Source organism: Scyliorhinus torazame, chromosome 21 (genome assembly GCF_047496885.1).
Source record: "Scyliorhinus torazame isolate Kashiwa2021f chromosome 21, sScyTor2.1, whole genome shotgun sequence".
NCBI lineage: Eukaryota > Metazoa > Chordata > Chondrichthyes > Carcharhiniformes > Scyliorhinidae > Scyliorhinus > Scyliorhinus torazame.
Genome location: NC_092727.1, coordinates 1,456,245 through 1,483,099, shown reverse-complemented (window position 1 = coordinate 1,483,099; position 26,855 = coordinate 1,456,245). Strand labels below are relative to the sequence as shown.

The following is a 26,855-nucleotide window of genomic DNA, read 5'->3' as shown; positions in this document are numbered from 1 at the left end:
GAGTGCTGCACTGTCAGAGGGTCAGTGCTGAGGGAGTGCTGCACTGTCAGAGGGTCAGTACTGAGGGAGTGCTGCACTGTCAGAGGGTCAGTACTGAGGGAGTGCCGCACTGTCAGAGGGTCAGTACTGAGGGAGTGTTGCACTGTCAGAGAGTCAGTGCTGAGGGAGTGCTGCACTGTCAGAGGGTCAGTACTGAGGGAGTGCTGCACTGTCAGAGGGTCAGTGCTGAGGGAGTGCTGCACTGTCAGAGGGTCAGTACTGAGGGAGTGCTGAACTGTCAGAGTGTCAGTACTGAGGGAGTGCCGCACTGTCAGAGGGTCAGTACTGAGGGAGTGCTGCACTGTCAGAGGGTCAGGACTGAGGGAGTGCTGCACTGTCAGAGGGTCAGTACTGAGGGAGTGCTGCACTGTCAGACGGTCAGTACTGAGGGATTGCTGCACTGTCTGAGGGTCAGTACTGAGGGAGTGCTGCACTGTCAGAGAGTCAGTGCTGAGGGAGTGCTGCATTGTCAGAGAGTCATTACTGAGTGGTGTTGGGGTGTCGGAGTCGGGTGTCGGGGTGTCGATGTCAGGGTGTCGATGTCGGGGTGCCGATGTCGGGGCGTCAATATCGGGACGTCGTGGTGTCGATGTCGGGGTGTCGATGTCGGGGTGTCAGGGTGTCGGTGTCGGGGTGCTGATGTCGGGGTGTCGGTGTCGGGGTGTTGGGGTGTCGATGTCGGGGTGTCGGGGTGTCGATGTCGGGGTGTCGGGGTGTAGTGATGTCGGGGTGTCGGGGTGTCGATGTCTGGGTGTCGATGTCGGGGTGTCGGGGTGTCGGTGTCGGGGTGTCGATGTCGGGGTGTCGATGTCGGGGTGTCTGGGTGTTGGCGTGTTGGGGTGTCGATGTCGGGGTGTCGGTGTCAGGGTGTCGATGTCGGGGTGTCGATGTCGGGTGTCGTTGTCGGGGTGTCGGGGTGTCGATGTTGGGGTGTCGGTGTCGGGGTGTCGATGTCGGGGTGTCGATGTCGGGGTGTCAATGTCGGGGTGTCGGGGCGTCTGGGTGTAGTGATGTCGGGGTGTCGGGGTGTCGATGTCGGGGTGTCGGTGTGTCGATGTCGGGGTGTCGGGGTGTCGATGTCGGGGTGTCGGGGCGTCGGGGTGTCGATGTTGGGGTGTCGTTGTCGGGGTGTTGGGGCGTCTGGGTGTAGTGATGTCGGGGTGTCGGTGTCGGGGTGTAAATGTCGGGGTGTTGGGGCGTCGGGGTGTAGTGATGTCGGGGTGTCGATGTCGGGGTGTCGATGTCAGGGTGTCGGGGTGTCGATGACGGGGTGTCGATGTCGGGGTGTCGATGTTGGGATGTCGATGTCGGGGTGTCGGTGTCGGGGTGTCGATGTCGGGGTGTCGGGGCGTCGGAGTGTAGTGATGTCGGGGTGTCGGGGTGTCGATGTCGGGGTGTCGGGGTGTCGATGTCGGGTGTCGGGTGTCGATGTCGGGGTGTCGATGTCGGGATGTCGATGTCGGGGTGTTGGGGTGTCGATGTCGGGGTGTCGATGTCGGGGTGTCGGGGTGTCGATGTCGGGGTGTCGATGTTGGGGTGTCGATGTTGGGGTGTCGATGTCGGGGTGTCGATGTCGGGGTGTCGGGGTGTCGATGTCGGGGTGTCGGGGTGTCAGGGTGTCGGCGTGTCGGGGTGTCGATGTCGGGGTGTCGGGGTGTCGATGTCGGGGTGTCGGGGTGTCGATGTCGGGGTGTTGATGTCGGGGTGTCGATGTCGGGGTGTCGGGGTGTCGATGTCGGGGTGTCGATGTCGGGGTGTCTGGGTGTCGGTGTCGGGGTGTCGATGTCGGGGTGTTGATGTCGGGGTGTCGGGGTGTCGATGTCGGGGTGTCGATGTCGGGGTGTCGATGTCGGGGTGTCGATATCAGGTGTCGGGGTGTCGGGGTGTCGATGTCGGGGTGTCGATGTCGGGGTGTCTGGGTGTCGGTGTCGGGGTGTCGATGTCGGGGTGTTGATGTCGGGGTGTCGGGGTGTCGATGTCGGGGTGTCGATGTCGGGGTGTCGATGTCGGGGTGTCGATATCAGGTGTCGGGGTGTCGGGGTGTCGATGTCGGGGTGTCGATGTCGGGGTGTCGATTTCAGGTGTCGGGGTGTCGGCGTGTCGGGGTGTCGGGGTGTCGGGGTGTCGATGTCGGGGTGTCGATGTCGGGGTATCAGGGTGTCGGGGTGTCGGGGTGTCGATGTCGGGGTGTCGATGTCGGGGTGTCGGGGTGTCGATGTCGGGGTATCAGGGTGTCGGGGTGTCGGCGTGTTGGGGTGTCGATGTCGGGGTGTCGATGTCGGGTATCAGGGTGTCGATGTCGGGGTGTCGATGTCGGGGTGTCGGGGTGTCGGGGTGTCGGGGTGTCAGGGTGTCGGGGTGTCGATGTCGGGGTGTCGATGTCGGGGTGTCGGCGTGTCGGGGTGTCGATGTCGGGGTGTCGATGTCGGGGTGTCGATGTCGGGGTGTCGGGGTGTCGGTGTCGGGGTGTCGATGTCGGGGTGTCGGGGTGTCGATGTCGGGGTATCAGGGTGTCGATGTCGGGGTGTCGATGTCGGGGTGTCGGGGTGTCGGGGTGTCAGGGTGTCGGGGTGTCGGGGTGTCGATGTCGGGGTGTCGATGTCGGGGTGTCGGGGTGTCGATGTCGGGGTATCAGTGTATCAGGGTGTCGGCGTGTCGGCGTGTCGGGGTGTCGGGGTGTCGGGGTGTCGATGTCGGGGTGTCGATGTCGGGGTGTCGATGTCGGGGTGTCGGGGTGTCGATGTCAGGGTGTCGATGTCGGGGTGTCGATGTCGGGGTGTCGGGATGTCGATGTCGGGGTGTCGGGGTGTCGATGTCGGGGTGTCGATGTCGGGGTGTCGATGTCGGGGTGTCGATGTCGGGGTATCAGGGTGTTGGGGTGTCGGCGTGTCGGGGTGTCAGGGTGTCGGGGTGTCGGGGTGTCGATGTCGGGGTGTCGATGTCGGCGTGTCGGTGTGTCGATGTCGGGGTATCAGGGTGTCGGGGTGTCGGCGTGTTGGGGTGTCGATGTCGGGGTGTCGATATCAGGTGTCGGGGTGTTGGGGTGTCGATGTCGGGGTGTCGGGGTGTCGGGGTGTCGATGTCGGGGTGTCGATGTCGGGGTGTCGATATCAGGTGTCGGGGTGTTGGGGTGTCGGGGTGTCGATGTCGGGGTGTTGGCGTGTCGGGGTGTGAGGGTGTCAGCGTGTCGGGGTGTCGATGTCGGGGTGTCGATGTCGGGGTGTCGATGTCGGGGTGTCGATGTCGGGGTGTCAGGGTGTCGATGTCGGGGTGTCGATGTCGGGGTGTCGATGTCGGGGTGTCGGGGTGTCGATGTCGGGGTGTCGGGGTGTCGATGTCGGGGTGTCGATGTCGGGGTGTCGATGTCGGGGTGTCGGGGTGTCGATGTTGGGGTGTCGGGGAGTTGATATCGGGGTGACGGGGAGCCGATGTTGGGGTGTCGGGGTTTAGGGGTGTCGGGTTTTAGGGGTGTTGGGGTTTAGGGGTGTCGGGGTTTAGGGGTGTTGGGGTTTAGGGGTGTTAGGGTGTCGATATCGGGTGTCGGGGTGTTGGGGTGTCGGGGTGTCGATGTCGGGGTGTCGGTGTGTTGGGGTGTCGGGTGTCGGTGTCGGGGTGTCGATGTCGGGGTGTCAATGTCGGGGTGTCAATGTCGGGGTGTCGGGGTGTCGATGTCGGGGTGTCGGGGTGTCGATGTCGGGGTGTCGGGGTGTCGGGGTGTCGATGTCGGGGTGTCGATGTCGGGGTGTTGGGGTGTCGGAGTTTCGGGTTGTCGGTGTCGGGGTGTCGATGTCGGGGTGTCGATGTCGAGGTGTCTATGTTGGGGTATCGGTCTTGGGGTGTCAGGGTGTCGATGTCGGGGTGTCGGGGTGTCGATGTCGGGGTGTCGATGTGTCTATGTCGGGGTGTCGGGGTGTCGATGTCGGGGTGTCGGGGTGTCGATGTCGGGGTGTCGGGGTGTCGATGTCGGGGTGTCGGGGTGTCGATGTCGGGGTGTCGGGGTGTCGATGTCGGGGTGTCGGGGTGTCGATGTCGGGGTGTCGGGGTGTCGATGTTGGGGTGTCGATGTCGGGGTGTCGATGTCGGGGTGTCGGGGTTTAGGGGTGTCGGGGTTTAGGGATATCGGGGTGTCAGGGTGTCAATATCAGGGTGTTGGGGTGTCGATGTCAGGCTGTCGGGGTGTCGATGTCGGGGTGTCGGGGTTTAGGGGTGACGGGGTTTAGGGGTGTTGGGGTGTCGATATCGGGGTGTTAGGGTGTCAATATCGGGGTGTTGGGGTGTCGTGTCGGGGTGTCGATGTCGGGGTGTCGGGTTTAGGGGTGACGGGGTTTAGGGGTGTCGGGTGTCGATATCGGGGTGTCAGGGTGTCAATATCGGGGTGTCGGGGTGTCGATGTCGGGGTGCACTCATTGCTGTTGTCCCCTTTCTCCTCAGTTTATGGCGAGCTCCATGCTCAGCTGACGATGGTCAGTTTATTGGGCGGAGACCGTTGTGGAAAGTGACAGGGACAGAGTGACGTCCAAGCTTCTCCGAGCAGCCCCTTCCCCAGGGATCAACATTGGAACTTTCTGTCACTCCCTCTCAGCGTTGTGATTCCTGGAACCTCTCTCAGCCACACTCTCAGCCACAGGCCTTCATATCATCAAATGCATATGAGTGCACGAGAAACATGTCAAGATTTATAAAATGATCGCAAAACTGAGATGTTGCAAGTTTCAGAAAAGACTGGATAGTTTTGGGTTCTTTTCTCTCGGAAAGGGAATGTTGGGCAGTGACCTGATGGAGATGTTTAAAATTCCGAGGGAAATTCTGAAGTCTTTACTCAGAGAGCGAGGTAAATCTGGAAGTTGCTGCCACAGTGTGTGCTCGAGGTGAATGGTATTGATGTATCTCAGAGGGAAGCTGGTTGGCAGTGAGAGGAATAGAGGATATGGTGATGGGAGAGGGAGGAGATGAAGAGGGGGTGGGAGGAACTTAGAGTAATCTTAGAATAAGAGTGTAGCCACCTAAAATGGCTGATTCCCGATTAATTTGGCCAAACCCCGATCCAAAATGGCGAACTGAAAAGGCTGATGGGAAAATCAGCCAACAGGACACAAACGGACAGCTGCAGACAGAACAGTGTATTCGGCTCTGGGGAAGTCGGCCCAGACCGATACCTGCGACCATTAGCAGCACATCAACCCAGACATCGGCAGTTTAATCGGCTATCCCCGGGAACAATTGCAACAAATTAGCAATTGAAAGCCGATCCAGACCTCGTGGCGCCAGCAGTGGCCGAGACAAAGAAAGGTGAACGACCACCCCCCCCCCACCCCACCCCCCCCGATCGAGGAATCGCCCCATTATTGGAGAATATCGAACCCAGTGATTGTGACCAAGTCCAATCACTTGGAACCAGGGTCAAGGTCCGCCCCGAGAGGCGGGAAGCCCCTGGGAACTATAAGAGTAAGGGGCTAAGTTCAGATCGACCCTTCTCTTCCTGCTCGCAACCTTCGCAAGAACCTTCGAAGAAGAAACAAGTAAGTTTGACTCCAGCGATCGCTACCCGATAGAGACTCCTAGCCATCGACCTGTATCAGCCTTTGAATCCCGCAGGCCAGACCCAATTCGATAAGCCATTGGTTTCCCTGACCTGGTGGGCCATTCCCAAAAGTTAAGTATTGGCCTGTAGTAGTAGGTAGTAGTCTAGAAAGTAGGATTATTGTATAAGTATTTATTGCTGTATATAATAAATGATCGTTGTTTTAACTCTTACTAAGCGGTGTGCTGCATTATTAATCGTAACTTGAGCTTGAACCACGTGGCGATATCAGAAAGATACCTGGCGACTTGTGAGCAAAGGTGACAGAATTAGAGCTAATAAAACTAAGGCTAATAAGAGCAACAAGAGGTAGCAAATTTAAAACAGAGTTGAGGAGAAACTACTTCTCCCAAAGGGTTGTGAATCTGTGGAATTTGCTACCCCAGAGTGTGGTGGATGCTGGGACAGTGAGGAACTTTAAGGAGGGGTTAGACAGATTTTTAATCGGTAATGGGTTGAAGGGTTATGGAGAACGGGCAGGACGGTGGAGTTGAGGCCAGGGTGGGATCGGCCATGATCACATTGAGGGAGTTAGGCTCGGGAGGCTAAATTGCCGATTCCCGCTCCTAGGTCATGTGTTACAGGGAGGAGATGCTCTGGCTGATTTCGCAATCCAGCTCTTGGTCTGTAACATTGTAGGTAGCAGATGAGGAACAATCAGCTATGGTAGAATGGCAGACCAGACTCGATGGGCCGAATGGTCTAATTCTGCTCCTATATCTTATGAACTTATGAACTTCGGGCCAAATAGCCAGTTTCTGCGCTGTAAATTGTGTGCAGGTAGAGCTGTAGATAGGGCTCAATCAGTGAGTACATGTGTCTGGCACCAGTGCAGACAGAACCTTGTGAGTACAGCATTTAAACAATTATCTTGTTTACTGGGCCTGGCGTGTGGCTTTGGCACTGCAGCTCCCGGTTTGGCCAGGAGAGGGCGGACAAAGGCTGTGAATTGCTGAGGGCTGTGTCAGAGAGCTTGGAATAAAAGTGTTAAAAAGGTCCAAACCTTCATCAAAGAGGCAGAATATCTCAGGAGAAGGTTTCTCCCTAAAGGTTGCTCCTGGATTCACGGTGTAATTCCAGCTGGCATTCTCCAGGCCACTAAGATTGTCACAGTTTGAAGTGAGTGTTTGGAAGATTGTTTGAAAGTTTAATTCAGGTTCTTGTGAAAATTCAAAATAGTTTTGCCTCTTCAGAGAGAGAAAGAGAGAGAGAGTGGCTGATTGAGCTTCTAAGTGACGGAACGACGTCGGAAACAGCCGAGAATCATTCAAACCACTTTTTCCTGTTTCTGTATCTTGGGGGAAATCATCAGAGGGCAGATTGTCACCAGCGGAAAATTCCAGTCAGTCTGTTTTTATCAAATTTCACTCGCTTTCCGGAGCTGAAGATTGTTTAAAGCCGTTTAAATAAATAACATTTTATTCTTCATTTTTTATTCCCCCAAATAGGATCCAAAAAATGAAAAGTCACTTTCTCCTCCTAGCAGTAGCCCTGTTCCTCGGTAAGTCACCATTTTACAAACTTTTTACAAAGTTTTATCATTACCCAGAAAAAAACAACGTTGCCAAAGTTTGTCAAATGGCGCCATTTGTTTTATATAATCCACTTTTATTATTATTATGTCTACTTGTGACAATAATGAGTGTTATTATTGTGAGGGTGAAATAAAATCACATTTTAAATTCTGAAATGTTAACCTACCCACCCGCCGGCCTGGACCAATTCTTAGCTACAAACATATTTGCTGGTAATTTCTGCCCTGAATTTTTGGGATTAAAAATTGCAGCCACTGGGTTAGGGAAATAAATTTGTTGCAAAGAGGAAATGAGAAAACGGATGGAAAGGTTTGCAGCCGGAGTGAAATTTTAAACTCCCTTCATTCCCACATTTACTCTTCAACATTTTCTGTGGATTGCGGAGAAACAATTTTGGCAAAAGTGCTTCAAGTTTGAATTTGAGTTTTTGAGTCGCTGCCACGTTTAAACAGCAGCCAAAAATTCAATAGAACCCACTTGAAACTTTACTGAAGGAAAGGGGAGATTCACCCCCAAAACGGCAAATTAGCAGAATTCAAAATCCTGACCTGGTTATGAATTGATTGTAACATGTTGATTTACTTTAAAAAATAGATTGAAAAAAGTAATTTACCCCCAAGTTAGTGTTTATTTTTTAATATTAAAATTACCATTGTTTATGCCACATTTTAAAATGTTCCGAATTCAAATGTTATTAAACTGCAAAAGTTGCTGTTGGGAAGTTGAACAAAGTGGGAGCCTGTGTTGGGAAGTTTAACAAAGTGGGAGCCTGTGTTGAGCAGCTGAGTTTGTGATAAAAGAGTCGCTGCGATATTGTTAATTCGCCTCTAACCCTTTCCGCGCGCACCCGCCCCGCGCCGCCCCGTCGCGCGCGTTCCGGCTCCGGCCGCGTGCCCGCAAGCTCGCGCGCTCCTGAGGGCGGCCGCCCGGCGCGCGTGCGCACACCTAACCCTAACCTGTCCAACCTAAAGCACTAACCCTAACTCTAAACCCTAAACCTTAACCCTAACCCTCTAACCCTTTCCGCTGTTATACCAATACAGATTTCACCGAATACGTTATTATGTCGAATACACTATTATACTAAATACACGATTACACCTAATGCGCTATTGTGTCGAATACACTATTATATCAAATACACAATTATACCGAATATGCTATTATACCGAACACTATTATAACGAGTACACTATTATACCGAATACACGATTATGCCCTTTACACGATTATGCCCAATACACAATTATACCAAAATCACTATTATGCCGAATACTCTATTTTTCCGAATACACGACTATGCCGATGATGGGATTATACCGAATGCGCTATTGTGCCCTGATACGCTATTATACTAGAAAGACTGAAGTTTCCATTGAGAAACAAGATATGAAGGAAATACTCTGGGGCAGGAGCTCATTGTGAATGATCCCGTCTCCATCACCAGCTAATCTCTGCTGTCATAGAATTTAATTTGGGCTGTAACTGATATAAATTATACCGAATACACAATGTTATTGGAAAGGCAAGTAGAATTTTCGGGATGTTTTGATCTCTGAATATTTTCCCGTGTGGAATCTGGAATTAGATGTTTCTGCAAGGTGACATAATGTGGAGCAAGTGATTCACTCAAAAAATGTGACCTGGTTACTGGCAGGGGGGGAGTTCATGGAATATTGACAAGATATTAACTAACATCCCGTTGCAAATTCTATTTTCTGCAGCACGCTATTGTTGAAAATATTACATCATCTGTCAGTGAAGGCAACGTTTTGGGGTTTGGGAGAGGAGTTTCCAGTTGGATGCCTACCTCTCAAATCACCATGGAGAGTGAGAGAAATGTGGATGTATTTGAGGATATTGTCACTGAAAGACTGGCATCTCCCAGTGCGAGTGAAGTTGAGGAACAGCAGCCTGCAGATTGGACCAACGCAACTAAAGATATTTCTGTCCCACCCTTCACAGAAGCCACTGGGCCCCAGCACCAGCTGCCTCATACTGCGAGTCCTCTCGATTATTTCAGTTTGCTGTGGCCAGCTACTGTCTATGACACCATTGCAGAAGAGACTAACCGTTACGCTGCACAGTGCCAGGAGAGAGCAGGCAAGAAGGATTCCTTTTGGATTCCCACTGATTCCCATGAAATCAAAGCCTTCCTGGCTATCAACATAATGATGGGCATCAAACAGCTGCCTCGCATCTCTCTGTATTGGAGCCAAGATATTGCCCTGCGCTGCCCATGGATTTCGTCGACCATGTCCAGAGATAGGTTTTGGAAAATGAATCAATATCTCCATTTGCGGGACAACACGGGGGCCCTGGATAAATCAGACCCAAAACATGACCCAGTCTTTAAAGTCCGAAGTCTGATGGAGATCGTACGATGCCATTTTGCCCAGTGTTACCGTCCAAAGTGTGAGCTAAGTGTTGATGAAGGCATGGTTGCTTACAAAGGCAGACTGTATTTCAAGCAGTATGCACCCGCTAAACCCACAAAGTGGGGTTTGAAAGTCTGGATGGTGTGCGAGGCTGAGACTGGCTATTGCCTAAACTTTAACATCTACACAGGACGGCGAAGGACGTTAGCACAAAATAGCCTTGGCTATGATGTGGTGATGGACCTCTGCCACCCTTACTTTCATCGCAATCACCACATATACTTTGATCGCTTTTTCGCAAGCCCCACCTTGATGGAACATCTAGAGTCCTGTGGGACAAAGTCCTGTTCAACGACACACCTCAACCGCAAAGGACTGCCCCCTGCAGCCAGGACAATAAAGTTAAAGAAACAAGGGGATGTTCAATTCTTTCAGAAAGGCTCTTTACTATTAACCATTTGGAAAGATAAAAGACAAGTAGCAACACTTTCGACAAATCAAAATGCCAAAATGATTGCATGCTCTGGGACAGTTAAACCTCAATCCGTGATCGAATACAATAAGTACATGGGTGGTGTTGACCTTTCAGACCAGATGAGAAGCTATTACCCTGTGGGCCGTGCTTCTAAAAAGTGGTGGAGATGCGTTTTGTGGTATTTAATGAACATCACTATTGTGAATGCTTGGCTTATTTTCAAAAGGTCATCCCATGACCCTCCACTCCCAAGTCGCTATGATCACCTCAACTTCAGAACATCTCTGGCCAAGATGCTCCGTGGAGATTATTCAGCAGGTGTAAGCAGGAAAGGGAGACTGTCACTGTCATCGGGAACCAGATACCAAGTGACCTTCTGCAACCCCAACGCGCACAATGTGGTGAAAATAGATGGGCGGAAGAAAGTGTGTCGTGAGTGCTCGAAACACAAACGCAAGACTGAGTCCGGGAGGTCGGTGGAAACATCGTTCAAGTGTGAATTCTGTGAAGTCCCATTGTGCAGAATCAGCTGCTTCAAGAATTACCATCAATCTCTGCCTTGACATCACACACGGGGGCTAGAGATTTACCAACCCTCCATGATTGGCCTGGAGTCTCCAAACATTTACAATCATTCTCCTGGATGTTGCTGAATTCAAAATTTCTCTTTTTCTCATTTTATTTGAACACTTTCACCCAATAATTACATGAAATACTCGAGATGGGCAAAAGGCTATTTGACTGGGTGATGCATTTATAGGTGGGAAATCTCCAGGAATACGTCCATGCAGAGTTGGTAACTACAGCAGCCCTGCACTCATTTCCTCAACTGTAATATTCAATTTTTGTCACTGTTTCCAAACAGTATTTTACGCTAATTTCTTTGCAAAGCGTTATCATTTCCGGCAGTTTCTCTGTGCTACTGCTGACCGCTTGTCCTTGGATCATAGTTGTGGTTTCAGGTGCTAATATGAAGCTTTTTTCCAGTTAGTCTGTTCTTTCCCAGTGCGGAAAGGTCAGTCAGTAAGGTCACCTGGGAGGTAAGTTTTTGTTAGTGTTACGTGACTATAGATTGGTCGATGCTTATAAATCCCTGGCTGCTATCCTGCCAGACATGGAAAGTTATATTCCAATTGTTGTGTTGACTATTTTGTGTAGTTTTCGCCAATGAGATATCGGCAATATTTACAGCTGCTGTATTTTTATTTTGTTTGATGTCCTGTTTTGAAAATGAAGAAAGAACGATCATGTATGTACGTGTAGGCCACATGTGCTGGTGGATTTTTAATTAGCCGAGAATATAAATAATCTCCGCTGACTGAAGTTGAGGGTTTTTGAAGCTGAAGTTAGTGTCTCAATTTGCTCAATAGCTGTCAGATCCCTGAGGATTTTAATGAATTAATGTTTTACTCAAAGATAATAACATTTGTAAAGACCAGGGTACGTTATTCTGCCAACTCTTTATTCTTTCAGGGAAGTATCTAATGAACTCGCATCAATTTGAAGTATGATCTTTATGTAACAACAACTATTCTTTAATAAAAATGATTTATGATCGAGGTGAGATTGATTTATCATTAACACCTTTTATGTTTGTCCTTTGACAGCTACTGATATTCAGGCCGTCCTAATAGAAAGGTAGCTTCATCCAACCCCAAGTTCACTGCTTTGCAAATCTTCAGCCCAACTTAATAGAAATTTATCACAGAATGGTAAAGTTTTGTAAGGTTGTGTCACAATTGTTGAAGTTGAAAATGACTCCAGTCTATGTTCTTGGATCATCAAAGGCCAAGAAACAACAACTTTACATTGGCTGTGAGAACTTCAGTCACTCACCAGACTACCTTGTCAGCGGGATCCAGGCTAGGACACTGGAGCCGCTGGTGCACTCAAATTATGTGGACTCTAATAGTTTAATTTGTTTCTGAACAGAATCGATGGGATATTGGGCAGATGTTCATGGTGGGGATGTGTGGAGATGAGGAATTGGTTTCGAAAGGGATATTAAACATTCTCACTCACTCTGTTAGAATTCTATCTGTGTGAATATTAATACATCTGCTACCTGAAATCAGAGTTCAATATTATATTTTTAAATTGAAACTACAACTGAAATCTTTACTCCTGATCACGACTGATGTCTTGTTTTCTTTTTAATCCAGGGGTTTCTCAAGGGTATCTTGGTAAGTGTTTTTAAAAAATATTTCTATCATTTGGGTCAGAATTAATTTGAAGAAGTGTTAAAATGATGAATGTGAAGATTTGCAATTACTGGTTTATCAGAATTATTGGGTTTGTTGCAACCTCTCTCTGTCAGGGGAGGGTGGAGCGTGGGTAACGCTTCTTGTCATTTCCTTTGGCATTGTGTTGGTGCTGGGGACAGAGCTGGGCCCTGGGGTGCAGGGGGAGATTTACCCCTCACTCCCTCCATTTCTGCTTTGCAATTCTCTCTTTGAAGTTACTTTCGAGTTCAATGGTCAGGAAGAGGTTGTGCAGCGTTCACCGTCGCATCTTAATCCACCAAAATTCCACATAGCTCGTTGGAGAAGAAGTCAAATTAAATGGAGCCACAGAGGATGTAACGTGAACATTTTCCTGAGAAATAATTGGGGATTCTGCTGGTTTTCCATATTTGTTATTCTCCCTCCACATGGTCACACCAGTTGGTAAAATAATTTACTAAAATCGTGCGCTGTAAAATTGCAACATCTGAGTTTAAATAACTACCATGTCTGTTTGAATTCAGCTTTCGTGCTCAATCTAGCTACAAATCACCAGATTTCATGAATTTAATTCTCAGCTTGGGGATAGCCTGACCGATGCCTTAACCACTGGCAGTCAAATGGAATGGCTCTGTTCTAATCTCCATGGTTATAACCCGATGGACTCTCCGTGGAGCTCACCGAGTACAAGCTCCCCCACTGAGGGGCAGAGGCCCAACAATGGGCCCATTCATTTCCCGAAATGAAAGTCGGCCCAGGAAGGAGCCAGCACCTCGGGATGGGCCTGACAGGGACCTGGACTGTTGCTTTGTTGCCTAACTGTGAGGAGGAAATAATGTGCTCACCTTTTCAGGATTCCTCATTGACTACAATAGATTAATTCCTCTCTCTTTTCATTCTTAACCTTTCTTCCTATTCAATATTCTACATAAACTTTGACCTGAGATTTAGCAATCACAGCAGCTACTTATTTGTACTTTGTTTCCCAGTGATCAAGAAAGAGGCAAATGGAATCATTTTGGAATGTCCACATATTAAAGAATGGGAAAAGGATGGAGTGACATATGAGAAGCTGATGGCTAATGGGAATGTGAAACTAGCAAAGCTGTCAGACAGTGACACGGGAGAGTATAGTTGTATTGATGGTCCTGAAAGATCCTCCGTTTCCGTGTTTATCAAACGTAAGTTATTTTCTGTTGACTGTTTGAAGTTGACTCTCATTAGTCAGAATGTCACTTCAGTACTTCTGGGTTTTCACTTTCTGATTGGAGCAAGTGTCTGATTAATTTGGGAACTGAACAATGATGTGTTGGGTGTTCTGGATCACATACAGGTCACCAACACTTGAAATAGTGCAACACTGTTTTATTGAATCATTAACTGTTTAAACATACTGTGGGTTAACACGATACTAGCTTTAACTAAAGACCTTTGCCTTGTCCTAACCAGTCGATGCACTCAGCACATGGTGAATGTCTGTGTTGCAGGCTGTGAGCTCTGTCCTCCTAGCTAGCTGCTACTCGAATGAGCGGGAACTCTGATGCCCCCTGTCTTTATAGTGTGTGTGCTCTCACTGGTGATTGGCTGCGGTGTTGTGTGTGTTGATTGGTCCCACTGTGTGTCCATCAGTGTGTGTGTCTGCACCATGATTTACTGGTGTATATTATGACATCCCCCCCTTTTATAAAAAATGTACCTGCGTGGCAATAAATAGTGTATGGTGAATGTTCCTGACTACGTGTGTGCGAAGTATTTACAGGACTATGTACATGAGAACTAAGCTATTTACATGGGAAGGTGCCTGGTGCAGAAAAACAGTGAGTCACAAGAATAACGAGATGAACACTATATACAAACCATGTAAACGATTAAACGGAAGAACAGAACAAATCAGAAAGTCCATAAGTCCACAAAGTTCACAAATTAAGTCTCTGAGGTGGGCGACGAATTCTGGTTGACCGCCTCAAGGGTGGGTCAGGAGCCGCCGGCTGAGGAGCGGGCTGGACTGCGTCAGAGTGAGGAGGGTGCAGAGTGACCGGGATCTCTGCATAGTCCATGGCAGGGTCAGCAGGAGGGCGAGGCGACAGTGGAGGATCACGTAGCGAGCGTGGAACGAGACGAAGGGCACGTCGATTGCGGCGCAGAATGGAGTCATCCGGTAGACGAACCAGGAACGAGTGGGGGGCCACCTGCCGAAGAACCACAGCAGTTGCAGACCAGCCATCATCCGGAAGATGGACGCGGACGTTGTCATCTGGAGCCAGAGCAGGGAGATCAGCTGCACGGGAGTCATGAGCCGCCTTGTGCTGTGCACGAGACAGCTGCATCCGGGCGAAGGACCGGAACGTGGTCGAGGTCTGGGACATGAATGGACGGCACCGTCGTCCTCAGGGTGTGACCTATGAGCAGCTGGGCTGGCGACAGGCCAGTGGACAGTGGGGCCGAGCGATAGGCCAGCAGGGCGAGGTAGTAGTCAGATCCCGCATCGGCAGCCTTGCAGAGGAGCCGTTTGACTATGTGGACGCCCTTCTCCACTTTGCCGTTGGATTGGGGGTACAGGGGACTGGATGTCACATGGGCAACATTGTACCGCCTGGCAAAGTTGGACCGTTCCTGGTTTGCGAAGCAGGGGCCATTGTCCGACATCACAGTGAGTGGGATGCCGTGTCGAGCAAAGGTGTCCTTACAGGCACGAATGACGGCAGGCGAGGTGATGTCGTGCAACTGTATCACCTCCGGGTAATTTGAAAAGTAGTCTACAATCAGGACATAGTCTCTGCCCAGCGCATGGAACAGGTCGATGCCCACCTTGGTCCAAGGTGACGTGACCAACTCATGGGGCTGCAGGGTCTCACGTGGTTGGGCCGGCTGGGAGCGCTGACAGGTGGGGCAGTTGAGCACTGTGTTGGCGATGTCCCCATTAATGCCGGGCCAGTACACTGCCTCTCATGCCCATCGGCGGCACTTTTCCACGCCAAGGTGGCCCTCGTGTAGCTGTTCCAAGACGAGCTGGAGCATGCTATGCGGGATGACAATGCGGTCCAGTTTTAGAAGAACCCCTTCTACTACCGCCAGATCATCTCTGACATTATAGAACTGAGGTCATTGGCCCTTGAGCCACCCGTCTGTTAGGTGGCGCATGACACGCTGTAGCAAGGGGTCAGCCGCCGTCTCGCGGCGAATTTAGACGAGGCGTTCATCCGTGGCAGGTCGATTGGAGGCCACGAAGGCCACATGGGCGTCAACCTGGCAGACGAATCCCGCTGGGTCACATGGAGTGTTGACTGCCCTGGAGAGAGCGTCGGCAATGATGAGGTCTTTGCCTGGGGTGTGTACCAGCTGGAAGTCGTATCGCCGGAGCTTGAGAAGAATACACTGGAGGCGAGGCGTCATGTCGTTCGTCTTTCTGTATTATATTGACCAGCGGGCGATGGTCGGTCTCGACGGTGAATTGAGGAAGTCCGTACATATAATCGTGAAACGTAACCACACCGGTCAGAAGGCCCAGGCACTCCTTTTCTATCTGCGTGTAGCGCTGCTCCGTGGGGGTCATGGCGTGTGACGCATATGCAACGGGGGCCCAGGATGAGGGCTCATCACGTTGCAGGAGCACTGCCCCAATGCCGGATTGGCTGGCATCGGTCAAAATTTTTGTCTCTTTCGCTGGATCAAAGAAAGCTAAGACCGGGGCCGTGGTGAGTTTGGTTTTGAGTTCTCTCCATTCACGCTCGTGGGCAGGAAGCCATTGGAAGTCTGTCGTCTTCCTGACCAGGTTCCTGAGAGCCATGGTATGAACTTCCCTAAAAAGTTGACCATGCCCAGAAATCGGAGGTCTGCCTTCTTGTCCTCTGGTGTTTTCATGGCTGTGATAGCAGCCACCTTGTCCGCATCCGGCCGCACATCCAACTGGGAGATGTGGTCCCCGAGGAACTTGAGTTCCGTCTGACCAAAGGAGCATTTGGCTCTGTTGAGGCATAGGCCCTGCTCACGTATGTGTTTGAACACGCGGTGGAGGCGACTGACATGGTCCTGCGGGGTGGTGGACCAAATGGTTATGTCGTCGATATAGACGCGAACACCTTCAATGCCTTCCATCATTTGTTCCATGATCCTATGGAACACGTCTGAAGCAGATATGATCCCAAACGGCATCCTGTTGTAACAACATCTGCTAAAGGGGGCATTGAATGTGCAGAGTTTCCTGCTGGATTTGTCGAACTGAATTTGCCAGAATCCTTTCAAGGGGTCGAGTTTGGTGAAGAGCTTGGCGCGAGCCATCTCACATGTGATCTCTTCGCGCTTGGGCATTGGATAATGCTCCCTCATGATATTGCGATTCAGATCCTTGGGATCAATGCAAATTCTCAACTCACCGGAAGGCTTTTTTACACACACCATGGAACTGACCCAGTCGGTCGGTTCCGTGACTCTGGAGATGACTCCTTGGTCCTGGAGGTCCTGCAGCTGCTGCTTGAGGCAGTCTTTAAGGGGTGCTGGGACCCTGCGAGGTGCGTGCACCACAGGCGCGGCGTTCTGTTTCAGTAAGATCTTGTAGGTATATGGGAGCGTGCCCATGCCCTCGAAGACGCCGTGGTGCTGGTCGATGATGGCGTCGAGTTGCGCCCTGAAGTCGGTGTCCTGAAAGGCAGACGTGTCATCAGGAGAGAGTGAACTCTCTGAACGAGGTTCAACAGCTTGCATGCCTGCGCGCCAAGCAGGGAGGCTTTCGAGGAGCCCATGATCTCGAAAGTAAGGATGGCTTTGCGTGACCTGTGCGTCACTTCAAGTTGGCACGAGCCACTAGCAGGAATGATGTTACCATTTTAATCCAATAGCTGGCAGGCTGATGGAAGGATGGTTGGTTTGACATGAAGGCTTTGGAAGTTAGACCGCGCCATGAGATTGGCGGAGGCACCAGTGTCCAGGCGGAATCGTATTTGGGACCGGTTGTCCGTCAGGGTGGCACACCACTCATCGTCTGGATCGATGCTGTATACCGACAGCGGCTGGTGTCTTTGCTTCGGGGACAGCCTGTTTTTTGTAACGATACCGACTCGAAAAGGCGCCTTCGGGTCCTCGGTGTCACTGCTGTGTGGGAGGTCCGCATCGGACTCGGTGACCGTGGGTTGAATTGCCCGGAAATTCCTGCGAGGCTGGCTGGAGCGATATGAATTGGCAGGCTGAGCTGCTCGGCAGAAGGCAGCAGAGTGGCCAAGTCTGCCACATCGTAGGCATTGTCGAGATTTGGCAGGGCATTGCCGTTTTAAATGGGCGGAGCCACAGTTGCCGCATGTTGTAGCGTCAGCACGTTCGCTGCGCCACCGCACATGCGCGGTGCGGTCTTGCGTGGTGCTGCCTGCGCATTATGTTCTTCGACGTCGCCGTCCCCTCGTTCGATGCACACAAGCGCGGGAGTCCGCGAAAAGCGTGCGAAATGGCCGCCCTCACCCAGGCTGAGGCCCTGGAGTTGCTCAATTGCTTGGACCCGTTCCGCCTCGTGGGGACCTTGCCGCGCCGTTTCAGCCGCTTGTATATGGGAGTACCGACTCGTGGCGTTTTCATGTAGGACACACGTCTCGATGGCGGTCGCTAGGGTGAGTTGCTTTACTTTGAGGAGCTGCTGTCGTCGGGGGTCCGACTGAACACCGAAAACAATCTGGTTGTGTATCATGGAGTCGGAGGTGGCCCGTTGCTGCAAGACTGCGCAAGGATGTGGAGGTGAGTGAGAAAGGATTGGAAAGGTTCGTCCTTACCCTGCAAACGCTGCTGGAACACATAGCGTTCGAAACTGTCATTCACCTCTACGCTGCAGTGAGTGTCAAACTTGAGGAGGACCGTCTTGAACTTTGTTTTGTCTTCATCAGCCGCAAAGGTGAGTGAATTGAATATGTGGATGGCATGGTCTCCGGCCGTGGAGAGGAGGAGAGCGATCTTCCTGGTATCCGAGGCGTCCTCCCTGTCTGTGGCTTCGAGCAAGAGCTGGAAGCGTTGTTTGAATATCTTCCAGTTGGCCCCGAGGTTGCCGGCGATGCGGAGCGGCGGCGGCGGGCTGATGTTGTCCATGTTGCAGGATGACGGAATGCTGGCGGAAGGCAGATCACTTGCAGGTAGGTAGGTCAAAGAAGTGCTAATATCCCTCAACTCCTGGTATCATGTTGTGTTGGGTGTTCTGGATCCGTGGAACACATACAGGTCACCAACACTTGAAATAGTGCAACACTATTTTATTGAATCATTAACTATTTAACATACTCTGACTGTGGGTTAATATGATACTAGCTTTAACTAAAGACCTTTGCCTTGTCCTAATCAGTCGATGCACTCAGCACATGGTGAATGTCTGTGCTGCAGTCTGTGAGCTCTGTCCTCCTAGCTAGCTGCTACTCGAATGAGCGGGAACTCTGATGCCCCCTGTCTTTATAGTGCGTGTGCTCTCACTCGTGATTGGCTGCGGTGTTGTGTGTGTTGATTGGTCTTGCTGTGTGTCCATCAGTGTGTGTCTGCACCATGATGTACTGGTGTATATTATGACAAACAGATGGTGAGGAGAGTGGGGATTATCTGAATAATGGGAGTCTACGCCCCTCAAGACAAAACGTTAAAAAGAAAAATAAACATGAGAGGTGTTTTACCCTGTTCCTGACTTCAGTTTGTAGGAATTGTGTAGAGCTGGATCCTAGCACCATCTCTGGGATTGTGGTTGGAGATATCATTGCCACCGTCTTCATCGCTTTGGCCATTTATTGTGTGACCACTTCAAACAAGGACAAAGCTTCTCAAGGTATGATGATACTGCTTTAATTTTGCTAATTACTCCTTGACCTCCACTGAAGATATCGATTACACCATGCTGAACTGCCCAATACGATGGCCAGACAGAGCCAGATTTGATTAGGTCCCACTATGGTTCACTGCACAGTGATGAAGAATAAAAAGCTTCTCCTCTTGTCTAAGCCAGACTCACTGAGGGAAATCGCTGTGTCTACCTCCAACCATGGCTGGACCACCAATCTCACGGCAGGGGAATGGAATCTGGGTGTTCTCAGGCTGACTGACTCCAATCCTACTGCCTTTACTACTCAGACATCGGCCATTCAGCCCCTCATGTGCGTTACACAGGACCAGGAGGAGGCCATTCAGCCCCTCATGTGCGTTACACAGGAATAGTACAAGCCTTTGAATCTGTTACACCATTCAATTAGATTTGGTCAAGTTTGTACCGCACATACTGATGCGACCATCAATTCACTCGAGACGGGAGTAGAAGTAAACTGAGGCTTTAATCAACTTAGAACAGTGCCTGCCTGCGACTGATCCAATACTGAGAACTGCCTACAGGTCGACTGCTCTTTGTATCTCCCCTCAAGGGGAGGAACCATGGGCGAAGCCCATACAGGCCCCAACATGTTCCCCTATGGATAATTCCATACAATGGCCCATAGGAGGAGCCCACAAGGGCAACAGCACAGATACAAATACAATGGTGGATTATTGGCATAATACCTTCACCACACATACATTTGTCCGTCTGTCTGCTGTCCCTCCCTATTACCCAACAAAAATCTATCAATCTTAGTTTTGAAAGCCTCAGTTTTTGGGACGAGTTCCAGACTTCCCCCCGAAGCCGTGTTTCCTGACATCTCCCCTGGTCATCCTCATTTGAAGGTTTCCTTGTTCTGGCCTCTCCACCCCCACCAGAGGAAGTAGTTTTAGTTTCTCTGGGCAGATTCTCTGGCCCCTTGCTTTGTGTTTCTCGGTGGGGAGAGCTGGCCTGACATCGGCCGGCTGGTCCCGCCGCAATCAATGGGGTTCCCATTGGATCCGCCCCACGCCACCGGGAAATCCGCAGCGGGGAGCGGCATTGGTGGGAGCGGAGTATCCCGCTGACCTGAACGGCGGACGTTCCCGCCCTCTGTCTCCACACTATCAAACCTTCCAGCATTTTAAACATCCCGATTAGATCTGCCCTCAATCTCCCAAACCGATGGAAATACAAGTTCAGTCTGTACACTTTGTCTTATAATTTAACCCTTTAAGTCCCAGGGAGAATCCTGGTGAACCTGCATCACACCCACTTCTGAGCAGCCATTCCTGGAGCTGAACACAGTTCTTCCAGGTGAGCTTGAGTCAGGTAAATGGTGACATTAACTTTCACCCAGTCACACTGCAGTCTGCATTGTGAAAAGGCCAAGATTCCATTGCATTGGGCTTGCATTTGAAGCTCGCCTGAGTAAGCATTGTTCACAGATTCTCTGATATTTGATGAGTTGTTAATTCTTCTGTCTCTCACTGCTTGTGTTTGTCTTCTAGTTCCTGAGAAGCAGGACCTTGTTCCTCATGATCATAATGATGTGTATCAGGTGAGGATAGTTGCCATTAAGAGCGTCATTGTGTAAATCAACGGTTTGGACCAAGTTGTTAAAGTGCAGAGTGCACATCGAGGAAAATCATTGTGATCCAGTGACGTTCTGACCCCATCCCTGTATTCCATCATCGTTCCTCTTCCCAAACACTTTCAGATTTGTCTTGAATTGAACTACAGCCCCCCCCCCCCCCCCCCCCCCCCCCCCTGCCAGACACAACATTCTGGCCACAATCTGGGAAGCACATTGGTAAAGGCAGCAGCATTTAGCTGGGCTCTTGTTCCTCTATCTGATATGTTGCTGGGAAGCTAGTTGATGAAGTTGGGCTATAGGTAACTAGCTGGCAGCGGGCGTGGCACATACGGGGCTGTCTGTGTGCCAACTCCTTTAAACCACAACACACGAGCTGATAGCTGAGAATACAAAGGCTCTGTCCGAGAGGCCAACGTCGGTGCCTTAGTGACGGAGAGTTAAATTCGTACAAATCCCCTGTCTGAATCACAGATTTGCTACGCCGCCTTAGTGACGGAGAGGTAAATTCTGTCTGAATCACAGAATTGTTAACATAGAACATAGAACATAGTTAAGGCACAGAAGGAGGCCATTCGGCCCATCGTGGCTGCACTGAGTCTCCAAATGAGCACCGTGACTCAGTGCCGCCCCCTGCCTTTCCCCCGTCCTCCTGCACATTGTTTCCATTCAAATAACCCTCGATTGAAGCTGCCTCCACCACACTTCCAGGCCGCGCAGCCCAGACCCCCAACCACTCGCTGGGAACAGCTTCTCCCCGTCTACTCTGTCCAGTCCCTTCATGATTTTCAACACCTTTATTAAATCTCTTCTCAGCCTTCTCTCCGAGGGGAACAGTCCCAATGTCTCCAATCTCTCCTCATAACTGAGGTTTCTCATCCCTGGAACCATTCTGTGAACCTCTCCTGCGCTCGCTCCAATGTTCACCTCCTTCCAGGTCTCCCAACAGTGGCCATCGGGCACCGGAGGAATCCGGCACAGACATATTTAACTAGCCTCTCGGCTTATTTGACTATGCTAATATGATCACACCCAGCGAGGGCAAGATCCGGATCTCCTGGGGTTCCCTTGAATCTTGCGAGACGTTTCGAGCGTCGCGACTCTCACGAGAGGCGTCTCGCAAGATTCGATGGTGCATCACCAAGTCGGGCGAGGCGAGGCTGGGAAACCGTGCACATTACATCCAGGTGATTAACACTTGCCCTCTATTTAAATGTAACCCACCTCAGCGGTCACCATCCAATCAGTATGCAGCTTTGGAAAGGATAGTCTAATGCCCAATGAACCAATCACTGACCGGTTTGATGGATAGTGCCAACTGATTGGCTTTCCCAAAACCACAGACCTAAAATAATTCCTCTCGACGGAATGAGAGTAAAAATTTAAATAGCTCTGGAAATGGGGAGCATTTTTGATGGAATGCGGTTAAATCTGCAGCACATTCCTGGGCCTGGGCTTCACGCTTATTGGGATCCAATATACAGCGAGGGCCCGGTTGCCAGACCTCAGGGTCGGTGTGTGTGGAGTACGAGCGACCTTCCTGAGGAATCTCCCAGCTGGTGCCTTGCTCCTGTGACGGGAGAGGCACAGACATCACTGGACAGAGGGGGTGCTGCCCAGGCAGTCCAGCTTCCCAGGGTCACTGTGAAGGAAGGTGCTTGGAAACCTGTGGTTCGAATACTGTCAGGGCTAACTGTGGGATGGAGGCAGTGAATATTTGTTCACATTTTCTTTGAATTTTAAATTGTAAAACTTGTGTTTTCTGTTTTGCAGCATCTTGGGAATCGAAGAGGGAGCTGTGAATACAGCCAGCTCTCTCCCCGTCTGAAAATATAAAATCCACACAGCTGATGCTGACGGTGCAGAAGCCATTAACCTGGCTTAGCAACAGATGTCCCATCATTCACTGTTTGCATCTTGTTAAATAATTTCTTTTAACCTTGGCTGTTGTGGAGGTCAGTTAGAATGACCCAGAGTTATCACCTGATGTGACAAGGTGTGATGCCAACTATGAACAAGTTAATTGTTAACTAGGAACATTTATGACTATTTTACGGATAATTATTCTTTTGTCCGATATCGCACTGCATGGTTTAACTGACAGCTGTTCAGTCAGAGTTAGGATAAAATGGGGGAGACGGGGAGAATGGGGAAAGGGTGGGGCTGGCGGTGGGTGGGGGAGGGGTGGGGCTCTGGGTGAGGGGAGATGGAGGGGGTGGGTCCTGGGGAAGGGGGATGAGGTTAGGAGAGATGGAAGAGGGATGGGGCTTTGCAGTGTGTGGGGGAGGGGTTCTGCGATGGGGGGTGGGTCTCTGCGGGGTGTGTGGGGGGGGGTTCTGCGATGGGGGGTGGACTCTGCGATGGGGGTGGGGCTCTGCAGTGTGTGTGGGGTGGGGGTTTTGCGATGGGGGCGTGGGGCTCTGCGGTGTGTGTGGGGGAGGGTGGGGTTCTGTGTTTTTTTTTCTCTGTCTTTGTTTCTATATTTTTATTTACTGCTGTTTTACATATTGTTCCGTCTAACAAGAGGGAGTTCTTCCAGACGGAGATATTTCTTTCCTGTGATAATTAGTCGTACTTCCCTCCTTATAGAATAAGCAGGAAACAGCAAAGGTGGGAGCTTATCTGAACTTGGAATAAATTTTAAGTTTTGCTTCTAAAATTTTTTAGCTTTTTTGGCGGTGTTTAAAATGCTGAGAGCAGTGAAAAGTGGGGATGGAAACAGTCTATTTTGCTTCAACCGTCAGTAAATGTCCGGAGGAAAAATGGGTTTTGCATTAGGGTTAGGAATATGTCGAAAACAATTTCACAGTCAATATTCTGTCCACTAATTGCCCAGAGACAGAGTGTATGTAGCTGGCTACAGTAATAACGATTACAGGAATCAGTGGAGACAATGAGGATGAGTTAGTTTATTTCACACAGGCTCTCGCCAGCTGAACATCTTCAGATGTCACATACAACAATCTTCAGCCAGAAGTGTCGAGTGGATGATCCATCTCGCTCTCCTCCAGGGGTCTCCAGCATCACAGACTTCAGCCAATACGATTCACTCCACGTGACATCAAGAAATGGCTGAAGGCCCTGGATACTGCAAAGGCTCTGGGCCCTGACAATATCCCGGCAATAGTACTGAAGACTTGTGCTCCAGAACTTGCCGCATTCCTAGCCGAGCTGTTCCAGTACAGCTACAACACTGGCATCTACCCGGCAATGTGGAAAATTGCCCAGGTGTGTCCTGTACACAAGAAACAGGACAAATCCAGTTAATTATCGCCCGATCAGTCTACACTCCATCACCAGCAAAGTGGTGGAAGGAGTCACCAACAGTGCTATCAAGCGGCACTTACTCAGCAATAACCTGCTCACGGACGCTCAGTTTGGGTTCCCCAGGGTCACTCAGCTCCTGACCTCATTACAGCCTTGGTTCAAACATGGACAAGAGAGCTGACCGCCAGAGGTGAGGTGAGAGTGACCGCCCTTCACATCAAGGCAGCATTTGACCGAGTTTGGCATCAAGGAGCCCGAGCTAAACTGGAGTCAGTGGGAATCGGGGAAACTCTCCGCTGGTTGGAGTCATACCCGGCACAAAGGAAGATGGTTGGGGTGGTTGGAGGTCAATCATCTCAGCTCCAGGACATCACTGCAGGAGTTCCTCAGGGTAGTGTCCTAGGCCCAACCATCTTCAGCTGCTTCATCAATGAGCGCCCTTCCATCATAAGGTCAGAAGTGGGGATGTTTGCGGATGACCGCACAATGTTCAGCACCATTCACGACTCCTCAGATACTGAATCAGTCCCTGTCCAAGTGCAGCAAGACCCAGGCTTGGGCTGGCAAGTGACAAGTTGTTCGGGTGGGCAACAAACGTTGACCTAGCATCGATCCACATCACATGATAAATAAATAATAAAAACTGGAATGGGCGGTGAAAGGAACGGTATCTAACATCAGAGATATTTCTTTCCGTAAAGAGTGAAAATGTCTAGAATTGGGAGTTGCGGGTAGAGTCACAGACACTTCAATTTCTGGAGGCAGTTGGATGGGATTTCTTGGTTTCTATAGAAGAATTAGGCAAAGAGGCTGAATACACCTGCCCGTTACACACCTGCCCGTTACACACCTGCCCGTTACACACCTGCCCGTTGCACACCTGCCTGTTACACACCTGCCCGTTACACACCTGCACATTACACACTTGCCCGTTACACACTCACACACTCGCTCATTACAAAACTGCCCCTTACACACCTGCCCCTTACACACCTGCCTGTTACACACTTAACCGTAGCACACTTACCCGTAACAGACCTTCCCGTTACAAATCTGCTCAGTACGCAACTACCTGTTACACACCTGCCCGTTACACACTTGCCTCTTACATGCCCTCATGTGAAGTTGACAAAATATAATGGGGAGATGTGTGATGCTCAGGTGTGGATGTAGCGGTTGAATGTGGGGAGACAGTGGCATGATGGGAATATCACCGGACTAATAGAGACCCAGGGGAATGTTCTGGGACCCGGGTTCCAATCCCACCAGGGCAGAGGGTGAAATCTGAATTCAATAAAAGTCTGGAATTGAAAGTCTAATGATGACCATGAAACCTTAGCTGATTGTTATAAAAACCCACCTGGGTCACTCATGTCCTTTAGGGGAGGAAATCTGCCGCCCTTACCCGGTCTGGCCTACATGTCACTCCAGACCCACAGCAATGTTGCTGACTCTTAAATATCCCTTCAAAGGTAAATTAGGGATGGGCAATAAATGCTGGGCCAACGACACCCACATCCCTGTGAATAAATCATTTTAAAAAGCAGCATGGTCAGTTATCAAACCAACTGGCTATCAGGGCTCCGTGTCTCGGGATCTGGTCTGTAAGGGTTGGGGTGTAATGGTCTCGGGGGGGGGGGGGGTAACGGGCTGGGGAGTGTGAGGGCCGGAGGGGGGTGAGGGCCGGGGGGTGGGGGGGTGAGGGCCGGATGAGGGCCAAGTGGGGGGGGGCGGGGTTGTGTGAGGGCCGGAGGGGGGTGAGGACCGGGAGGGGGGGGGGGGAGATTAGGGCCGTGGGGAGGGGGGTGAGGGCCGGGGGGTGGTCTGGTGGGGGTAGCGGGGGCGGGGGGGGGGGGGTTGGTAGCCAGCAGATGTGCAAGATTTGCTGATATATTTTATTGACAGAAGTTGGTGTCTGGACCCTGCGAGTTCAGTGAGCTCTGCAGCAGACTCTCTCTCCACACTGCCTCTTGCGATGATATTTTTAACTGTTTTATCATAAATTCTCTGTGATTGATTTTTAAGTTTGTAGATTTTGAGATCTCTGAAATAAATTGCCTGAAATTCTCATTGTGCACGTGTGTGTTTGCATCAATTGCCAGCAAATAATCTAAAATGAAAACGCTGAACAGATGTGTATGTAACTGGCTCCTGGATATTGGTTCCGTTAGACTGATACAAAATATTTGATGCATCTGTAAAGTTATATCGAGCATCAAACTGTCGTGTTGGGTGCTCTGCTACACAGACGAACCAACACGGTTGCGGATGGTACAACTCAGTTTTATTACTAACAATAACAACATCTGTAAACTGGTTACTGTGGTTCGTTCATTACCCTTTAACCTGTGGACCTAGCCCTAACACTACCTTGGAGAAGCACTCAGCACATGGTGAATGTCTGAGTGGCTTGCTGTGAGCTCTGTGCCCTGAGCTGTCTCCTGCTGGAATGAGCGGGAAGTGTCGTGTTCCCCGTTTTATAGTGTGTATACTCTTGCCTGTGATTAGCTGTGATGTTGTGTGTGTATTGATTGGTCCGTTGATCTGTCCATCAGTGTGTATGTTTGCACCATGATGTTTATATGAATATCATGACATCCCCCCTTTTTTACAAGAATATGTGCCTATGTGGTAATAAATATAGATGTGTACTGAGTGCGGCTGAATGTGTGTGTGCAATATCTACAACATGTACATGAGACTAAACTATATACATAGGAAGGTGTCAGGTGCAACAGAGCAACGAGGTTGTACCACAAACAAAACACGTGTAAACATCAAGCATCAAAATAAACTCCTGTAACGACAAAAAGAGAAACATATTAACATTGTGGCATAAAACAATGTTCAAACAGGCTCATAAGTCCAGCCTAGTAGGTGGGCGACGAATTCGGGTTGACCGCCTCAAGGGTGGGTCAGGATCCACCGGCTGAGGAATGGGCCTGGCCATGGGCGACAGAGGAAT

General features: G+C 50.4%; 1 protein-coding gene across 7 annotated transcripts in view; it reads left to right on the top strand.

Annotated features, from left to right (window-relative positions):
- Window positions 1-6,571: 6,571 nt before the first annotated feature.
- LOC140398089 (T-cell surface glycoprotein CD3 delta chain-like) overlaps window positions 6,572-26,855 on the top strand; it is a 313,504-nt gene continuing 293,220 nt past the window's right edge. Inside the window, exons 1-8 of one of the 7 annotated variants that reach the window (XM_072486313.1) lie at window positions 6,633-6,739; window positions 6,800-6,962; window positions 7,069-7,121; window positions 12,171-12,191; window positions 13,220-13,411; window positions 18,880-19,011; window positions 20,541-20,590; window positions 22,397-22,769. In XM_072486313.1, the coding sequence (XP_072342414.1) occupies window positions 7,079-7,121; window positions 12,171-12,191; window positions 13,220-13,411; window positions 18,880-19,011; window positions 20,541-20,590; window positions 22,397-22,459 (501 nt within the window). In that variant the 5' untranslated portion in view covers window positions 6,633-6,739; window positions 6,800-6,962; window positions 7,069-7,078 and the 3' untranslated portion in view covers window positions 22,460-22,769. Of the gene's footprint in view, window positions 6,740-6,799; window positions 6,963-7,068; window positions 7,122-8,879; window positions 11,566-12,170; window positions 12,192-13,219; window positions 13,412-18,879; window positions 19,012-20,540; window positions 20,591-22,396; window positions 22,770-26,855 lie in introns of those variants that run through there. The other 6 variants (XM_072486314.1, XM_072486311.1, XM_072486310.1 and 3 more) reach the window with 6 other exon arrangements.